Source organism: Musca domestica, unplaced genomic scaffold (assembly GCF_030504385.1).
Source record: "Musca domestica strain aabys unplaced genomic scaffold, Musca_domestica.polishedcontigs.V.1.1 222, whole genome shotgun sequence".
Lineage (NCBI taxonomy): Eukaryota > Metazoa > Arthropoda > Insecta > Diptera > Muscidae > Musca > Musca domestica.
In genome coordinates this window covers 98,896-118,517 of record NW_026712264.1, presented here as the reverse complement: position 1 = coordinate 118,517, position 19,622 = coordinate 98,896, and the positions used below count along the sequence as shown (strand labels likewise).

The following is a 19,622-nucleotide window of genomic DNA, read 5'->3' as shown; positions in this document are numbered from 1 at the left end:
AAATTTTAGGTACCTAACTTTGTTAATTACCTTCCATCATCCGGTTTGAGATATAAAATGTACACATAATATGGGTACACAATATCTTGTTGAGGAACATTCTTTAATTGTAGCTCGCCAGATATAACAATTTTGGTTCTTGTTTGATGAATCCCTGAAATCCGACGGCTTGACAAACTAGTGTGATGAGCTTTATCGCTACGAATCCCGAAGACGCAATGGTCAGGGAACTTACTGTGAAAATCGAAAGGTTAGCAGCCAAAAATAAGCGATTCGAGGAGGTACGAGTGTATTTTTTACCTAGTCGTAAGGTGTGTCGGACGAAACGTGTCCCAGCCGAGAAGGCCGAAGATACAGACGTGGATTTTTAAAAGGACTAATAGAGCCACAGGCGTGGATTTTTTAAAGACTTTTTAAAGGATTATTACAGCCACAGACGTGAATTTTTTTTTAAATTTCTTTTAAAGGATTATTAGAGCCACAGACGTAGACTTGTTAAAGATTTTATTAACAGGGCTATTAGAGCCACAGGCGTGGATTTTTTAAAGATTTTATTAACAGGACTTTTAGAGCCATAGACGTGGATTTTTTAATGATATTATTAACAGGACTATTAAAGCCACAGGCGTGGATTTTTTAATGATATTATTAACAGGACTATTAAAGCCACAGGCGTGGATTTTTTAATGATATTATTAACAGGACTATTAGAGATACAGGCGTAGATTTTTTTAAAGAATTATAAGAGCCACAGACGTAAATTTTTTAAAGATTTTTTAAAAGGAACATTAGTGCTACAGGCGTGGATTTTTTAAAAGGAATATTAGAGCTACAGGTGTAGATTTTTTAAGAATTTCAAGAACCACCAGAGCCACAGACGTAAATTTTTTAAAGATTTTTTAAAAGGAACATTAGTGCTACAGGCTTGGATTTTTTAAAAGGAATATTAGAGCTACAGATGTAGATTTTTTAAGAATTTCAAGAACCATCAGAGCCACAGACGTAAATTTTTTAAAGATTTTTTAAAAGGAACATTAGTGCTACAGGCGTGGATTTTTTAAAAGGAATATTAGAGCTACAGATGTAGATTTTTTAAGAATTTCAAGAACCATCAGAGCCACAAAAGTGGACTTTTAAAAGAATTTTAGAACCACAAACTTGGAGTTTTTAAAGAATTTTTTAAAAGGACCGTCGGAGCCACAAACGTTCATTTAAAAATGTATAAGGATTATCGGAGCCACAAACATGGATTAAAAAAAATAAACTATCAGAGCCATAAACTTGGATTTATTAAAGAATTATTTAAAAAGACTATCAAAGCCTCAAACCTTGTGGATTTGTGAAGATTTTTTTAAAAGGACTATCTAAGCCACCAACGTGCATTTTAACAAATAAAAAGCTGTAAGTTCGGCCGGGCCGATCTTTGAATACTCTCCACAATTTGGAACGATTTTGGCAATTCTCAAAAACAATAAAATCCGTTAACAATTCTGTTAAAATTTTAAAAATACCGAATGTAGCTGTTATTTTAGGGTCTATATGACGACGTCGACCTGCATGAGCAACTTTTGTCATAAACCATTAGAAAATTCAAATGCGAAACTTGAGTGAAAAACATTCGGTGAATAATGTCGATAAAATCATCAAAATTCCGAATATAGGGAGGTACCGTTATATTGGTCGTGGACCTGCACAGACAATTTTCTGTCACGGGCTGTAGTATCCATTATGAATTTCAAACGGCAAATTTGAATCAATTCCGGTAAAAAATGTCGCCAAAATTAACAAAATACCGAATATCGGGAGGTACCGTTATATGTGAGCCATACTATGTTGGAGGGTATAAAAATAAAAGGACTATTTGAGCCTCACACGAGTATTTTTTAAAGGACTATCAGAACCACAAACATCCATTTTTAAAAGAATTTTAGAGCCACAAACTTGCAGTTTTTAAAGAATTTTTAAAAACGACTGTCAGAACCACAAGCTTGGATTTTTTAAGAACCTTTTAAAGAATAATAGAGCCACAAATTTGGATTTAAAAAAAAAAAAAAATAAAATAACTATCAAAGCTACAAGCCTATTTTTTTAAGAATTTTAAAGACATAAACGTGGATTTTTAAAATTTGGATTTTTAATTTTTTTAATAACTGTCAGAGCCATAGACCTGGATTTTTTAAATGATTTATTTAAAGGACTATCGGAGCCACAAATTTGGATTTTTAAAATAACTGTCAAAGCCACAACCCGGTTTTTTTAAAGACATAAACGTGGATTTTTAAATGATTTTTTTAAAGGACTTACAGAGCCACAAATTTGGATTTTTAAAATAACTGTCAAAGCCACAATCCCGGATTTTTTTTAAAGACATAAACGTGGATTTTTATACAATTTTTTTAAAGGACTATCAGAGACACAACCTCAAATTTTTTTAAGGAATTTTAGAGACAAAAACGTGGATATTTTAACAGTTTTCTTAAATGACTATCAGAGCCCAAACTCGGATTTAATAAATAAAAATAGCGACATAAGGGTGTATCTTTTAAATGATTTATCTAAAGGACTATCAGACCCAACATTTGTACCTTTTACAGAATCATCTAAAAGGCCTATTAGAGCCAAAAACGTGGATTTTTTAAGAATTGCAAAGCCACAAACGTTTTTTAGGCTTATGCGTGGATTACCGCGGATTCTAAAAACAAAAAAACAATCAACTACAGAGCCATTCATCATGATTTTTAGTTTTTTTGATAGGTCTATCAATGCCTAAAACGTAGATTTTTAGGAATTTTCCTGAGGTATAGCTAAAGAACAATATTTGGAATTTTGGAAAGCTGTAGACGGGAATACAATTTTTTATGATTTTTTTCCTAAAAAAAAAAGAGTTTTAAAATCTTTTTTCGGAAGGAAAATTTGGATCGAAATATTCGATTGTTTAAAGATTTGTTTGCTTTTTTTTTTTTTTTTTTTGAAAGAGAAAAAAGGCGAATTTGTTTGAAAAATTATTCGAGATCGAAATTCACAATGAGATACTTAATAATAAATATATTCATATTTTACATTTATTGTAAAAATTTAAATATCGGTCCATTTTTTCCTTATGCTTCTTCAAAAATGTCAAATGTTTAAAAAACAACTACATTAAATTAATATTTGTCTTTGGTTTTCCTTGCATGATTGCTTCTTCTTTCCTTATTGACTTCAAGTCAATAAAATTTCAATTAAATTGTCTTCCTCGTATCATCAATTCATTTAAATTTCCATTTAATTCTATTGTTTTACAAGTCCTACCAACGCGAACGCCTACAAAATATGAATCCTCATCAGTATACAGCTTCCTTGTGACGGTGACATGGTTGGTGGTAGCCTTCATCAGAGGGCGGCACTGATGAGTTTATGTTTGAATAGCTGCTGTTGTTACTGGTGATTGTCTGTCGTGTCTGACATGATGGCATATATTTTTTGTGTGTCATTCTTTCACTTGAAGGTGGGCATGGGAGGTAAAATAAAATTGGAGTAAGGTCATCTTATGTACTTCCTCAATGCATATACACACATACATATGTAACCCACACATTTGCTGTTTATTATGGAAATCCATGTATATAACAAGCACATATGACATGTTACTACAAAGGCTTGTGTTTGGGTAGGATGCACTGGTGTCGTTTTTTTCTGTCACTTATTTTGCGAGTATGTGTGTGTGTGTGAGAGAACGAGAGTACATCGACACATCTGACCTACTTTCGTTTGCATGCAGAGTATGTCAGTTGTTCAGAAATGTAGGTCATATTGATGTTTGCATCGAAATGCATTGTGTCTCCACTTCGTACTGCTCCAACAAAAGGACACAGTCCACACAGTGATGATACCTACCTACAATGGCAAATATTTGATTTGCTATTCTGTTTAGAAATATGAAAATACATACATACAGACATTTCAAGGAGGTAATTGAAATAAGTAGCGAGCGCATTGATGGAATTATAAATTAAAAGATATTGAGAGGTAATGGCAATTATAATGTAAATTTATTTAAGGTACACAATTGAACATTTTTCAGATTTTTTTAACAAAAGGCTTAATTTTCATCGGCATAGAATTACATACATACGTAAATGAAGAGACAATTGGTCCCAAAAGGCATTAGAGGAAGTAATCATTGGTTTTTATACCCTCCACCATTCTACGGAGGGTATATTAACTTTGTCATTCTGTTTGTAACTCCTCGAAATATTCATGTCAGACCAAACAAAGTATATATATTCTTGATCATCGTAAAATTCTTAGTCGATTTAGCGATGTCCGTCTTTCGAACGAATTGAGATAGAAGGCTAAAATTTTACACACATGTTTATTTTGCCAGTAGGCAGGTTAAGTCGTAAATGGGTCATGTAGATCCACGTTTTCATATAGTACCCATATAACAGTACCTCCCGATATTCGGTATTTTCATGATTTTAGCGACATTATTCACCGGGATTGTATCAAATTTGGTATTTGAAGTTCGAAACCTAGGACAGAAAATTGTATGTGCAAGTCCACGTCTTCGTATAGCCCCCATATAACGGCACATCCCTATATTCGGTATTTTGATGATTTTAGCGACATTATTCATCGGAATTGTTTCAAATTTGGCATTTCAAGTTCATAATGGGAACTATAATCGGTGACAGAAATAATTTTCTGTCATAGGCTGTAGTATCCATTTTGAATTTCAAATACCAAATTTGAAACAATTCCGGTGAATAATGTTGTTAAAATCATCAAAATACCGAATATAGGGAGATGCCATGAGGGCTATACAAAAACGTGGACCTGCACAGACAATCTTCTGTCATAGGCTATAGTATCCATTACGAACTTCAAATACCAAATTTGAAATAATTTCGGTGATTAATGTCGCTTAAATCACCAAAATACCCAATATCGGGAGGTGCCGTTATATGGGGCTATACGAAGGCGTTGATCTGCACGGACAATTTTCTTTCATAGACTGTAATATCCATTACAAACTTTAAATATCAAATTTGAAACAATTCCAGTGAATAAAGTCTCTAAAATCATCAAAATACCCAATATCGGGAGGTGCCGTTATATGGGGGCTATACGAAGGCGTGGATCTGCATGGACAATTTTCTGTCATATGCTGTAGTATCTATTTTGAACTTCAAATACGAAATTTGAAATAATTCCTGCTAAATGTCGCTAAAATCATTAAAATATCGAATATCGGGAGGTACCGTTATATGAGGGCTATACGAAGACGTGGACCTGCATACAAAAATGTTTGTCATAGACTGTAGTACCCATTACGAACTTTAAATATGAAATGTGAAATAATTCCGGTAAATACTGTCTCTAAAATCATGAAAATACCGAATATCGGGATGTACCATTATATGGGGGCTAAACGAAAACTGGGACCGACAAGGCCCATTTACGAACTTAACCTACTGGTAAACAATGCATCTATGCAAAATTTTAGCCTTCTATCTCAACTATCAAATGATTACAACATACAGACCAGAATATACCCTCCATAGAATGGTGGAGGGTATAAAAATCGTTGAAAATGTGGTTAAAATCATAAGAATACCAGATATAGGGAGGTACTGTTCCATAGGGGCCCAGAGGAAAACTTTATGCTATATAAACACTTTTCTATCACCGATTTTTAAACAAATCAGAACACAATCAATAGTCGAAAGACGAATATCAGGAGTTATACAAAAACATGGACGAACACGAGTGCAACGCAATGGAAAAGTATTCAGACGTGTTAGAATGTCAAATGAACTTCAACAGAGTACCTACTCATAACTCCCGTGGACCATTTTATGCTGAACAGAGCACCCTAACCAGGCGTGTCAGAAAGGACCTGTATGATCTAGAGGGAGAGAAACGTCTGCCCGGCGAGTAATACAGACCCTCTTTAATTGGTCTTTCAAACCTACCATACTGACTAAAGTAGGCCTCTGGTTACAGCCCTTAAAAATAACCGAATTTTTAAACCTGCGACCAAAGGTATTGTACTGTCTACTCATCCTTTTTGCTGTTTATGTTACATTTTAGAACATCAGTTTTACGGGAATCACTCTATTTCTAACGACTTATTGAAAACAATATTAAAAACAAAAAAAAACAAAATAAAACTGTCATCTAAAAAAAATTAGAAATTGCATTCTTTGAACTGCATTTCAAAATTTCGCTACACAACGTCATTGTATATACGATATGCGATAACGTCATTTCGTTCAATATTGTAAACATTTTTAAATGAATTTGAAGACAATGAACTGCAATTCGTTTTTTTACGTATTGCTTTGTACGTGTTTTTTAAGTTTTTTTACGTTTCTTTTTGTTTATCAAAATTTATATGTTTATTTAACTTTTCAACGTTTGTTGCTTTTTTTTTATTTTCAAAGTATAAAAACGCGAAAAGAGCTCAATTAGCATGGGATATGAAAACGCAAAAGAAGAAAACAAAAATAATCACTTAAAAAAGTTAATTATATTATAATTGGCAAAAATAGCAAATTGCAATTATTTTGTTTGCTTGCACTGTTTATTTGAGTGGATGCATAAAATATTTACGAACACATGTGAAGTTTGCAATTGTTATACATCTTTCTAGAATCAACCATCGACCGTCCAGGATGCGGTACAGGTGCGTACACAAAAGATACATGCTAAATCTCACAGCTCAATCCTGAAAATAATGGTAACATCCTATGGAAGCAGGCGATTTTAAAACATGGGAGCCAAACTCAGTTTTGCCCAAAAAGAAAATTCCTCAACATAAGCTGCTAACAAAACTAAGCTCACGACCCTTGTAATGCTCTTCTAGGACATAAAGTGAGTTTAAAGTAAACGTGATTATTTTATCTTTTATTCCTCATGAAATGTATTTTATTCGTTCCTTGTTTGGTGTTCAACGCCTGTACTGCCTCTTTTCTTTATATCTATAAAAGCCCCGCTGAAGGAAGTAGCAGTAACTGCCTCTAAATGGAACCTGCACAACATATCTAAATAAGAAATAGCTCATTTTTAATTGCAACGCAATTATATATCTTAAAAAATATACAGGGTGAGATGAAAAAACAGCAACCAAGTTCAGACAGCTGTCATTTCTAAGCCACTCCTCCGACAGCTGTTAAAGTTATTCCAGTGACAGCTCATTGCATTGTTTACATGCGTACAAAAGCATTTCGGTGAGAATTTTCCAGAAAAAAGTTATTCGTGATGTTATTCAAGCGTGATCGTGTCAATTCTTTATATTTGGCTGGAGAACCACAGGTGGCATTAGAGCACTCCAGCATTTAAATGTGAAAAAATCTTTTGTGTCTCGTACCATCGCTCGTTACCGTGATACTGGTAATGTAGCCCGACGTCAAGGAAGTGGATGGAAGAAAACAGCAACATCAGCAGAAAACATGGTTCGAAAGCAAAGTAAAGAAGCGACTTGATCGAAACCCGCGTCGCAGTGGTCGAAAAATGGCTCGTGAGCTGAACATATCGCAATATTCCATTCGGCAAATATTAAAAAATGTGGTCGGGGTAAAGCCATTGAAATTCCAAAAAGTGCAAGAACTTTCACCGCAACAGAAAGAAAATAGACTCAAAAGAGCTAAAGAGTTTTTTCGCTTGACCGAAAGTGGTGAACAGTCGAATTTGGGTTTCTCCGATGAGAGAACATTTGTTGTCCAGCAGTTTGTATATAAACAAATTGATCGTGTTTACTTGCCACCAGAACTCAAGCGCCGGCCATGGTGATGGTGTGGGCCGCCATAACAGCCGATGGTCGTTCTTAGCTCGTCTTAATCGACCGTGGCATCCGAATAAATGCCGAATATTATCGCGAAAATATTCTGGAGGGTATATTAAAGCCTTGGGTACGCAAACATTTTGGCCGCAGACCTTGGACATTCCAACAGGACTCAACACCACCGCACGCAGCACGCGCCACCCAAGAATGGTTATAAAATGAGGTTCCTCGCTTCATTTCCAGCGCACAATGGCCACCAAAATCTTCGGATACCAATCCGTTGGACTACTGTGTCTAGAGAATTTTGGAAAGCAAGTCTGGCACTAAAAAATACCAAATTGTCGATCACCTCAAGCAAGTGCTTGGCCGAGAATGGGCCAAAATAACGCAGTGCAACATACGGGCAGCGTGCGACGCTTTTATTGGCCGTCTAAAGGTAATAGTTCGTGCAAAAGTGACTAATTCGAACAAATCTAAACTTATTCTAAGATTTGATGCTATTTCCGATATTTTTTGCTTCCATTCAATAAAATTAAAATTATGTTGTGTCGACTTTGTTGCAGTTTTTTATCTTACCCTGTATTTAATTCGTTCCTTGTTTAAAGTTCAAGGCCCGCTGAAGGAAGTAGAAGAAAAAAACCTCATTTTTTATTGCAACGCAATTTAAATGTATATCTTAAATAATATGTATCAGTTTTTACATTTAAAATATTATAATTTTTATCTTATTTCTTCTAATATTAAAAACTCTTCGTAAAATAATATTTCCTTAAACATTCAGCCATGACTTTTTTTCAAGTACATTGGCCCTCATCATTGGCGGTTAATCTTATTATCGCCATAAGAAGCTTCGATCAAAAAATGGGTCATTGACTGGCCTGCTTCCATTCACGATGAAAAACACACAACATTTTCGTATGGACGATTTTTTTAACAAACCCTCAAACACACACACACAAACTCTCTGTTTACAAAAAATTAATAAAAAAACATTGTTCAAGCAATATACTCATCATCATCATCGTCAATGTCCGCCGCGGCAACAGAATCTCAGGTAGCAGCAAAAATAAATAAATTTTGGTCATTCACCTGCCGTTTTGGCAATTGAAAATAAAATAAAAGCACAATTTACAGATTTGGCTCTTTTCGTTTTGCCGTGTGCGACGTTAAATGGAAATTAAATTTATTTTGGATACTCTCCTGCCATTCAATAGTCTAAATGGACGTTGTTCTGCTGCCGCCAAGCGTTGCCTGTATTTGGTGTTGTGGTGCTATAAATCATTAACCTTTTGCTGTTATCCATGGCTAGTCGATCGTTGTTGATATTCTAAAATTTCAATTATTTTGTTAACGTATGCGTTACTTCGTTGTTGTTTTTGGTAATAAGCTCAATAATAACTTAATTATTTTATCGTACTTCGTTTTTTGTGTTGTTGGCATTACCTTCAAATTAATACGTTTAAGCGTTTCACTGCTTTGTCTGTTACGCCAAGCTTTTGTATGTTTTTGTTGGCGGTATTGTTCTTTTTAATAAACCCTGTATGGGTATGGAAAAAAGTTCAAGGTCATTTGTTATATTTTTTTGGGTAGTTACATTTTTGTGGTGGTCGTTTTTGAGACGTTTCATAATATTTATTTGTGTATTTTACTAGAAAATTACTTGCAGGGTGTAGTGAATGGATATTAATGGAATTATTGCTATCCGACATACCTTTTTTAATGTGTCCAACATCATAGGAACTGTGTCGTTTCTTTTTGTCAGAAAACTGATTTCCGATAGTCCAGCGTTGGTGATTGGGTGTTGGGCTGAAAATAGGATATTTATTTTACACCATGTAATGAACATTTAATACACAAATATTGCTATTTTCTTATTAAATATCACCAACTTATTTTTTCCTTACTTTACAAAAGACCAAAAACTCTACTTTTGTGCTATCAAGGAGTATTATATCAAAGAGGGTATACAAGCGCCATAATTTTTTAATTTTATTGAATGAAAGCAAAAATCGTCGGAAATAGCTTCAAATGTTAGAATAAGTTTAGATTGGTTTGAATTGGTCACCTTTGACACGAATCATGGCCTTTAATCGTGAGTGAAACTTTCAAACTTTGCCCAAATGTTGCTCTGTGGTATTTTAGCCCATTCCTGGCGAAGGGCTTCTAAGTCTGCACATATCCTAAGAATGAAATTTTAACCTAATCTTTTGCACAACACATTCACCCAACCATTGGCGCGGCATTTGGTTTGATATCTTCACCAAACCTTTGGGATGTAATTTTTACAGGACTCGTATCAATGTGACCAAATATTTGGCGAGACAAATCATTTTTTCGGTATTTAAAGATGTCGTTTTTCATATTGTCTTCAAACTCATTTTACAAGACAAAGGAAACAAGCTGCTCGGATCCAAAAAATAAATTCCTTTTCTTTAATGCTAACACGCATTAGTTAGCATTCAATGAATTGGTTTAAATCTAAAAGAAAAGATTTGAAGTTTCATGACTTCATCAGAACCAAGGCAAACGATCTAAATACATTGAACCACTTTCTTTAAATTATGCTGGGCTAATAACATTGGCTTAACTCTATTTTAGTAAAAACTCTTCATTTTTTTTTAATTTTTTCCAGAGGTAGGTATTTTTACCCTAATCCCGGGAAACAAGAAAAAAAAATAGGTTCCCGGGATCAGGGTAAAAATAACTACCTCTGGGACATTTTTCGAAAACATCGAAGAGTTTTTACTAAACCAGAGTTCTTTCATAATATTTTTACTACTCCCAAAAACATAAAACTATAAAGATTGGCCAAAATGCATATTGTTGTTAAATGTTTCGATCAGGCAATAGATTGCCGAAGACATGACGAAAATACATAAGAAACGTTACAGAAAATATTCTGATATCACCAATAAATGGCTAAAACTCACAATAAAAACCATCGGAATATATAGATTCCAGACCATTTCCCTGTGGACCAGATTACAACATAATGATATGTTTTTCTATCAACGCCGTCTATTGGTTCAAACATCAATCTTTTTAATATTATATGTCTTTGCTGTTCCCCTTCTGGTAAAAATTACCAACATTTTAAAAATTAAATAACTCCGACAACTTCAAACTTTACCTCTCTATGTATGTCAATGTTCCAAAAGCGGGTCAAAGTAAAGTAAAAACTTTGCAAAAAACCTTTGCGCATAGAATTTGTTTTCCATTTATTCAAAATGTGTGGTCTGTTCCACAACTGTCTTATTAACTTTCACAGATTGTCGACATCTTCCTTTTCTTTTCACTTTGTTCTTTTATTAAATATATATTATCCATGTTCTTTATTTAAATAAATTAAACTAAATAACAGCACGAAATTTCACCATATTGGGGTGAATTATTGGTAACGGAACGATAACAAAGCGGAAATCGATTACAAACAGCTGTACCCACTTGTTGATAATTTCAACCCACAAAAATTGCGTGCTGATTTAGGAATATGCGCAATTTCAGAACTGCAAGAATTGCTCAATTCCAAGGCTGCAAGAATGAAAAACATTTTTCAATCAAAATGCAAGCAAGAGTGTGCACTTTTCATTAAACTGTAACACTCAATTTTAGCTCATTCAAAGGAGTGCTTTTTTGTAAAATGAAAGCAAGCAAATTACTCGATACCATGGTAGAAGAATACAGGTAGATGCAACAACGCTTGGGAACATTAATTAATCAAAATTTATTTTTTTCAAAAGTAAATAGATTTTTATAAGTTTTCTTAAGCGACGCCAATCGGAGGTTGTTATTGTATGCATTTTCAAGAATTTGAATATTTTTTCATTCAAAGTTGGTTTGACAGTTCATTGTAACAGCAGCAGTGTCAATGAGACTACCTGTATTCTTCTACAATGTTTGATACTCCCTGGGTATGTTGTTTTTCGGGTAAAAATATACATGTTAAATGGTTCAATGTTCGTATACTGATTAGTCCTTCATTAATTTATAATCGGTAGTGAAATCAAAATGTTATCTGTTCCTCTACTTTCCACACTAATAAACCAACATCAAATATCTAATGGATCAGAATTCGAGTAAAAGGTAACTACAGTTGAATGTTCATGCACGTACATGAACAGAGCTTCTATTTTCAGCTATATTATCGATAGCAAACAAACTCATCGATACTGAGACAAAACACCTACCGATTATGCCATCGATAGTTCGTCATATCAATGACCGCCTCAAACGTTTCTGTTTGGTATGGCACAGCACCATTTGTTTGCCATTTTTGCCATTGCTTTTTTATAACTGTAAAATTGCTTCCAAGTTACATCAAGCAAAAAAGAAGAAACAATACATCTGGAAGAGCAAACATCGAGACGCAGACATGTCGTTGACAGAAAAACACAGCAATTCTCCGGCACCAACAACTGTAAGTGTAACAAATATCAATTATTCTGATCCTATTGTCCATGTCTTTTTTGCATTTAGGGTTCGGTCGATGATTTGCTGAGCAATGTAACCAGTTTTATTGACAGTGTCCTGAGTTCTTTGTCTCCTGAACTTCCTGTCAGGAATGACACAACATCATCCATATCGCCAACAACTCCTACGTCACCCACACCTTTTGCTCGAAGGAATGGACGGCAGACGCGTCGTAACATAGATGAGGATATTGAAAGAAGTAAGTTGGTAAAATACAATTTTCAGATATATTTCTAAATCACGATGTTTTTAATGTACCTTAAGTGATTTTAGTCATTGAGCTGTTCCTTGCACCGATTTTGTATTAGATTTCGTGTTTAGTAAAAAAGGGATGAAAGTGATTTATATCAAGAGGAAATGCCGATACACATTAAAATGGAGCCAGTGAACGTGTTGCAGAAGTGTTTCAATTGCAAGCCGATGTTTAGCTTTTTTGTTTCCTACGATCAAACTACTCATTTGGTACCCATTATATTGTATACTTGCATATATTTTATATAGCGACGTATAAAACCTGCTACTTCATATAGAAACAAAGAGAAGAAAGCATAAATTTATCGTCCTAGAAAAGGATGATAGATTACAGGATAGACCAATTTCGCCATATTTGATATCCACATGGGCCTGGTAACGGGGGTGGTGCGTATAACTAGAGCTTTAGTCAGATACTCATACATCAAGATACTATTTTCTTTATAATCTATACTGCAATACTATATACTGTCTAGATAGGTATCCTCCATGAAATTCAAAGCTGTTTGACATTTTAAATCAGCCGTGCCATATTTTTTTGCGAGTCGCGACATTGCAATAATATGGCTAAAAAGACATCAGTGGTCTCAACTCGCCAAGAATTCGAGATTTCTACCGAGAAAAAGCTACGAAGATTTTGGGCGAAGAATCTACTTGCATTGAATCCTCACTTTCCTTAAGAAAAAAATCGAGTTAAAAACTGCTGTAGGGGTGTTACTGGCCATCGATCGATGTGGCTTGAAACTGGCAAGAAGAAGATAATTATTGTTGTAGGTTGTGGAGATTGTGGAATATGTTTAAAAGCCTTAAGAGCCTGGACTGTTTTTTTTTTTTCTAATTATTTTGTCAGGATGAAGACAATGAACAGATAACGTCTCGACTATAATCCAACCATTTCTTTTCAACGTGATTATTTAAGGCTTTACTCTTCACATTATAAATTCATTATGAAATGAGAGGCCTCTGATCGTTGAAGCACACTTGTTTCGGATATCAGAACGCTCATTATATATTAAATAACCGGTCGCGGACAGCTCAGCGGTATCCAGGGAGGGGTTCTGGGACCAAGTGGCCGTAATCCTTGGTCTTGACGAGGCGAATTTATTAGCGACCTTAAAATGCCTGCAATAGGTATAAGTCTACCACCTCAAAAGACTGAGGTGTCGATTTGCAGATTCGCCTCTCCCCACATTCTTTGCAGAGACGCAAGTGGTTTCATCAATCTAAAGAGAGTATAAATTAATATATTTACCAGTCCCGTCTCAGAAAACGAATAGGTTTATTATCCCGATTAAAATGTACCTGAAAGGAAAAAAAAATCCGGCAGGTGGAAAGACAGAGTCAACTGTCACAATAACTGCGGAATCAAGCATTGTCCACGCGGAGATTATAACTCTGGCCAAAAAAGCAGAAGGCGCGAGACGAAGAAAACGGACTCGGAGATGATCACTGCATCGGCTGTTCCAGAGTAGCTTGTATCCTCTTCATCACGTGCAACAATAAAGAAGAGCAAGAAGAGTGAAACCAGACTGTAACCCCAACGAAATATATGATTTATTAGTTGCAACAAAATGCTCACAATATTGATCTATACGTGGTAATACTCCCACCACAATTTTTGATAATGAAGTTATAACCCTTAAATTAAATAGAATGTGTAAAATGAATAGAATTGGGTACCGTAGACTAATGGTATATACTGGGTGAGATGAAAAAACTGCAACGAAGTCAAACGCCAAAATTTTTACATTTTTTTAAATTTTATTGAAAGAAAGTCGGAAATAGTATTTGTTCGAATTGGTCATCTTTGGCACGAATTATGGCCTTCAAACGGCCAATGAAACCGTGACCGTGCTCGAATGTTGCTCTGCGGTTTTTTGGCCCATTCCCGGCGAAGCGCTTGCTGGGGTGATCAACACTTTGGGGTATTTTTTGGTGCCAACCTTGCTTTCCAAAATACTCCAGACACAATAGTCCAACGGATTGGTATCCATTGTACGCTGGAAATGAAGCGGGAAACCTCATTTTGTAACGATTCTTGGTTGGCGCTTGCTGAGTGCAATGGTTCTGAGTCCCGTTGGAATGGCCAAGGTCTGCGGCCAAAATGTTTGCGTGCCCAAGGCTTTAATACATTCTCCAGAATATTTTCGCGATAATATTCGTCATTTATTCTGATGTCACGGTCGATTAATACGAGCGGAGAGTGACCATCGGTTGTTATGGCGGTGCACACCATCACCATGCCCAGCGCTTGAGTTTTTTGGCCAACCGAAGGTGCACATTTTCAGCTGACCTCTTTGGCAAGTAAACACGATCATTTTGGTTGTTTACAAACTACTTGACAACGAATGTTTTCTCATCGGAGAAAACCAAATTCGGGAGTTCACCACTTTCGGCCAAGCGAAGCAACTCTTTAGCTTTTTTGAGTCTATTTTCTTTCTTCAATGGCCTTACCCCGAGCTCATTTTTTATTATTTGCCGAATGGAATATTGCGATATGTTCAGCTCACGAGCCATTTTTTGGCCACTGCGACGCGGGTTTCGATCAAGTCGCTTCTTTACTTTTCGAACCATTTCTGGTGATGTTGGTGTTTTCTTTCGTCCACTTCCTTGATGTCGGGCTACGCTACCAGTATCACGGTAACGAGCGATGGCACGAGACACAAACGAGTGCTCTAGCGATGCACAAATAACTTTTTTATGGAAAATTCTCACCAAAATGTTTTGTACGCTTGTAAACAATATAATGAGCTGTCACTGGAATGATTTTATCAGCTGTCGGACGAGTGGCTTAGAGATGACAGCAGTCTGAAGTTGGTTGAACTCTCACCCTGTACTTATTCTATTTATTACAAAAAATAATTAAAAGCGTTTTATTATTAATAGTATTTTTCTCTCTTCTTACAGTTAATAGAATATGTGATACCGTTGATCGGGATTTGCGTTCGGTAAACATTTTCATTAATCCAGAAACAGATACTCGTCAACGTAACACAGTCAGAGGTAAGACTTTAAATACAATTTATATTTTGCGCATATTTTTTCCCCTTTTCCAATACAAATATTTAATTTTTGTTTACTTTGAGTTTGAAGGTAATAGTAACTGGCTTTATATTAATAGAAAGATTCTAAAGCATTTGCAATAAAATGTTTAATTTCATTTACATTGTTGTGCTTCAACCCTAAAGAACTCCATCTATTACAAATTTTTCTCCGTCCATCAAATTCCATCAGTTGAACCAAACCTGCAGATTGAAAAGCTACATGTGATTTGATTAATTGCATTTTTTTTAAATATTTTGAAAATGATATATAACCTCTTTAGTCATATGGCTGAAGGTATTACAATTTCGATAATAATACCAGTAAGATTAGAAATCACTCATAATTTTTTGGTGGGAATAATACAAAATTATATGCAATGGTGGCTATTTAGTAGTCAATTGATGGAACGTGTTATCTAATAAAATAGTTATATTGTACTAATTGAAAACATCTTATTTGTTTCCTTTCATAGCCATTTCCAATTCAAGCACAACTACAGATAATAATGAAGCTTCTCGAGGTGGATTGAATCCTAGACGTCGCCGATGTTCCAACCGTAGATCCGCAACACCGACAGATTTAAATGAGGCACTCATTGACACCACCTATGACGATCCGCCACCATCTGTTATACCAATTGATGATGAACCCGTTAGTAATCACCAGTTTTCTACACCTACCTCCACCGGCACCAGGACTGAGGAAATTGTGCTAGCCGACGATGATGACGAAGTGGTTGTTGTATCATCAAATTTACCAACCGTTATAGATTTATGTACACCCAACAATGATGTGCCAATTGTTCGAAATACAACTATAAATCGAAATGAATTGACACGTAGAAATTTAGAACGCCATCATGCGTTAGAAGATGTTAATGAAGTTTCGGTGCCACCAGTTCGCAGACGACGTGTCAGTAGTGGCCTATCGAAACAAAAGGATAAACAATCCCCAAATAAGGGCACAACACCTGACAACGAATCTGAATCCTCAAATCACACACCATTCATGTGTCCTGTTTGTATGGAATCGTGTTTGAAACGCCGTCCTACCTCTACAAAATGTGGTCATGTCTTTTGTGAAGAATGTATTAAAATGTCCATACGTCTGACCCACAAATGTCCCATGTGTAAAACCAGAATCAATTGTTCACAACTTATACGAATATATGTGTGATTTTTTTTAAAGAAAGACTTAAGTATTTGTTAAATTGCATTGTGATAGGCATAGTTTTTTTATACCTTATTATTATTAATACATACGGAATATTCAATTTTTTGTTAAGTAAATTATTTTGTTGCTGATGTTTCCAAATCCTTTTCAACAAATTTAAATAGGTTTGGCACATTTCCTCCTCATCCTTTTGATTTATAAGTAATTACCATTTTATTGTTTGAATCCTTTTCTGTTTTCGTCTTAGTTTATACTAATAAATATTTCATCTGAACAAAAACAAAGTGGTGATTTTTATTATAAATTGTTGAAGGAGAAATGTATTCTCAATGAAGATCCTAATTCGTAGTTCTCAAGAATGCAAAACAAGAAATTACCAACTACTTAATCAAAAAGTATTATTTTAATCGAGAAGTACTATTTTTCTTTTCAAACATAGTTGCAAGGGACACTCTTCATATGTGTAGTTTGATTCAATATAACTTTTGGCCATTTTTAAAATTTGTTTTTACAAAATTCGCTTTGCCGTAAAAAATCCCTCATGTCTTTTCACATTCTGTATCCAAAACCACTGCCGCCGCGGGACAATCAATCACTGCCAAATGAAAATGGTTTTACTGCCACAGAAATTGCATCCTTGCGCAATGGATGGCGTCATTTTAAACGTCGCTTTGGCTATCATTCTAAACAAATATTCATGAAGTATGTTTTAATTGTCAGGAAATTTTCTTTAAAAATTAATGTTTCATATATTTGCATAGATTTTATCAAGAACATGAACAAATGTTGGAGAAATTTCGCAATCGAATGGGCAAATTCAATATGCAACAGCTGCATCGACATCCACAAGAACTATTGCAAGTCTATGGTAATCTGATAGAACAAGGACTGGATAATATGACTTATATGCATGTTTTAATGACCGCAATAAGTCAACGGCATAGAATGTTCGGTGTTACAGGTTATGAAATAAAGGTAAGTCAATTTTTTCATATACCTTGCTGCATTGTGTGGAGTGTTGTCAATTTATTAATGTCTTCCACTGCAGCTACAAACCGACCACATAACTCTCTACATACTTGCCTTATTGGAGAAAATAATTTCGCCCACATTTGTTTCGGGACTGGAAAAACTAAGACGCTTGATAAACGCATATCATTGTGAAGATGCATGCGACGAGCTGTTGGAAGAGAGCTCAAATGAGGCATTACATAATTAAGAAAATAAAACTGTAATTAAGAGTAAAAGGTAATTTAACTTAATTTTTTTCTACAGTGCGCAGAGTTAGAGTTTTCTCAAAATGTTCTAAACTCAGAAGAAGAGAAGAAATATTAAAGCCGTAGTAGAATTTTCGAGATGTGTCTACATAATAGTTTGGCGGAAAGCTTTATTCGATTAGTTAAAGATAGACATAATGACTTGAGTATACCATGAGGTTTCTGATGTTAGCTACAATAACAATGCCGATAGGTTAGTACCCTGAGCCTATTACATATGGGGCCAAAAGTTTTGATTTCTTATTTCCAATATTAAAAAATCAAGGCTAATGCATCAATACACTACCAAATGATAGCACTTCTTCAATTCTAGACTTCGAAAGTTCATTTAAATTCGTACCAAATTGAAGACTTATATGTATTATACGAGATTCAGGATTTTTAAAATTCAAAGATGTAAATGTTTATAAGTGCGGTTGTAAGATTTATTTTTATTTATTTATTTTATTTATTTTCAATTTGTATACATGACTACTCTAAATTAATTATAATATCCTTAATTCTAAAAGAATTACTTAAAATTAAACACTAAAACAAATTAACAAAAAATGAATAAAATTAACAATTGATTGATGGTTCCAAGAACTCCTATACATGACTACTCAAAATTTAAAAGATTTTCCAAAATAATTTTAGTTTTATTTAATTCTTTGGGTCCTATTCTATTGAGCTTATGATCTCGTCACTTGGGCAAAAAATGTTTTTTGTCATAGAAGTTATTTTTAAAGTAACTTCTGGGAAGAATATCCCAGACAAAAACAAGGGAACTGTGAGGATTGGCAGCTCTTTCCGCCTTTCCTGCCTTACCCCCGTAAACATTGCCATCGTTCTCCACTAATAAGCAAACGTTGTTTTTTTTTTATAAAAACAACAATAAAGAGATTAAGCCTGACCATTTTGCAACAACAAAATTGTAGTGAGTGTAGAAACGGAAACGCTCCTGTGTTTCCTATTGGGACACCTGACCTAAATTGTATTCAAATCGGCTCAGTTGGCTCTCTTTTTTTCTATTCTTTTGTTGGGAAACGCAGTAGATGATATGATATACAGGGTGAGATGAAACAACTTCAACCAACTTCAGACTGCTGTCATTTCTTAGCCACTCGTCCGACAGGTCTTAAAATTATTCCAGTGACAACTCATTATGTTGTTTGGAAATCAAGCGTGATTGTGTGATTTCTTTATGTTTGGCTGGAAAACCACAAGTCGCTTTCGTTAGAGCACTCCAGCATTTATCATCGCTCGTTACCGTGATACTGGTAGCATGGCCCAACGAGGAAGTGAAAACAGCAACATCAGCAGAAATTGTTCGAAAAGTAAAGAAGCGACTTGATTGAAACCCGCGTCGTAGTGGCTGAATAATGGCTCGTGAGCTGAACATATCGCAATATTCTATTCGGCAAATATTGAGTAATGAGCTCGGGGTAAAGCCATTGAAATTCCAAAAAGTGCAAGAACTTACACCGCAACGGAGAGAAAATAGACTCAAAAAAGCTAAAGAAAATCTCCGGATACCAATCAGTTGGACTATTGTGTTTAGAGTATTTTGGAAAGCAAGATTGGCTCTAAAAAAAACTAAAGTGTCGATCACCTCAAGCAAGCGCTTCACCGGAAAGGGACCAAAATACCTCAGAGCA

The 19,622-nt window shown here is 35.0% G+C and overlaps 3 protein-coding genes across 3 annotated transcripts in view; all 3 read left to right on the top strand.

Moving 5' to 3' along the window:
- The first annotated feature begins 11,871 nt into the window (after window positions 1–11,871).
- LOC131802694 (uncharacterized) lies at window positions 11,872–16,992 on the top strand. The gene is made up of 4 exons (XM_059123107.1): window positions 11,872–12,185; window positions 12,245–12,437; window positions 15,398–15,493; window positions 16,008–16,992. Exons 1-4 carry the CDS (start codon window positions 11,961–11,963, stop codon window positions 16,709–16,711), a joined length of 1,218 nt encoding a protein of 405 aa, XP_058979090.1. The 5' UTR covers window positions 11,872–11,960; the 3' UTR covers window positions 16,712–16,992.
- Window positions 16,993–17,160: 168 nt separating this feature from the next.
- The window catches only part of LOC101889471 (facilitated trehalose transporter Tret1), a 60,543-nt gene continuing 58,081 nt past the window's right edge, over window positions 17,161–19,622 (top strand). Inside the window, exons 1-3 of the mRNA XM_059123106.1 lie at window positions 17,161–17,410; window positions 17,470–17,683; window positions 17,757–17,956. The gene's annotated coding sequence lies outside the window, so the exon portion shown is untranslated. The remainder of the gene's footprint in view (window positions 17,411–17,469; window positions 17,684–17,756; window positions 17,957–19,622) is intronic.
- Window positions 17,250–17,927, top strand: LOC101890360 (uncharacterized). Its single transcript, XM_005180088.3, has 3 exons — window positions 17,250–17,410; window positions 17,470–17,683; window positions 17,757–17,927. Exons 1-3 carry the CDS (start codon window positions 17,250–17,252, stop codon window positions 17,925–17,927), a joined length of 546 nt encoding a protein of 181 aa, XP_005180145.2.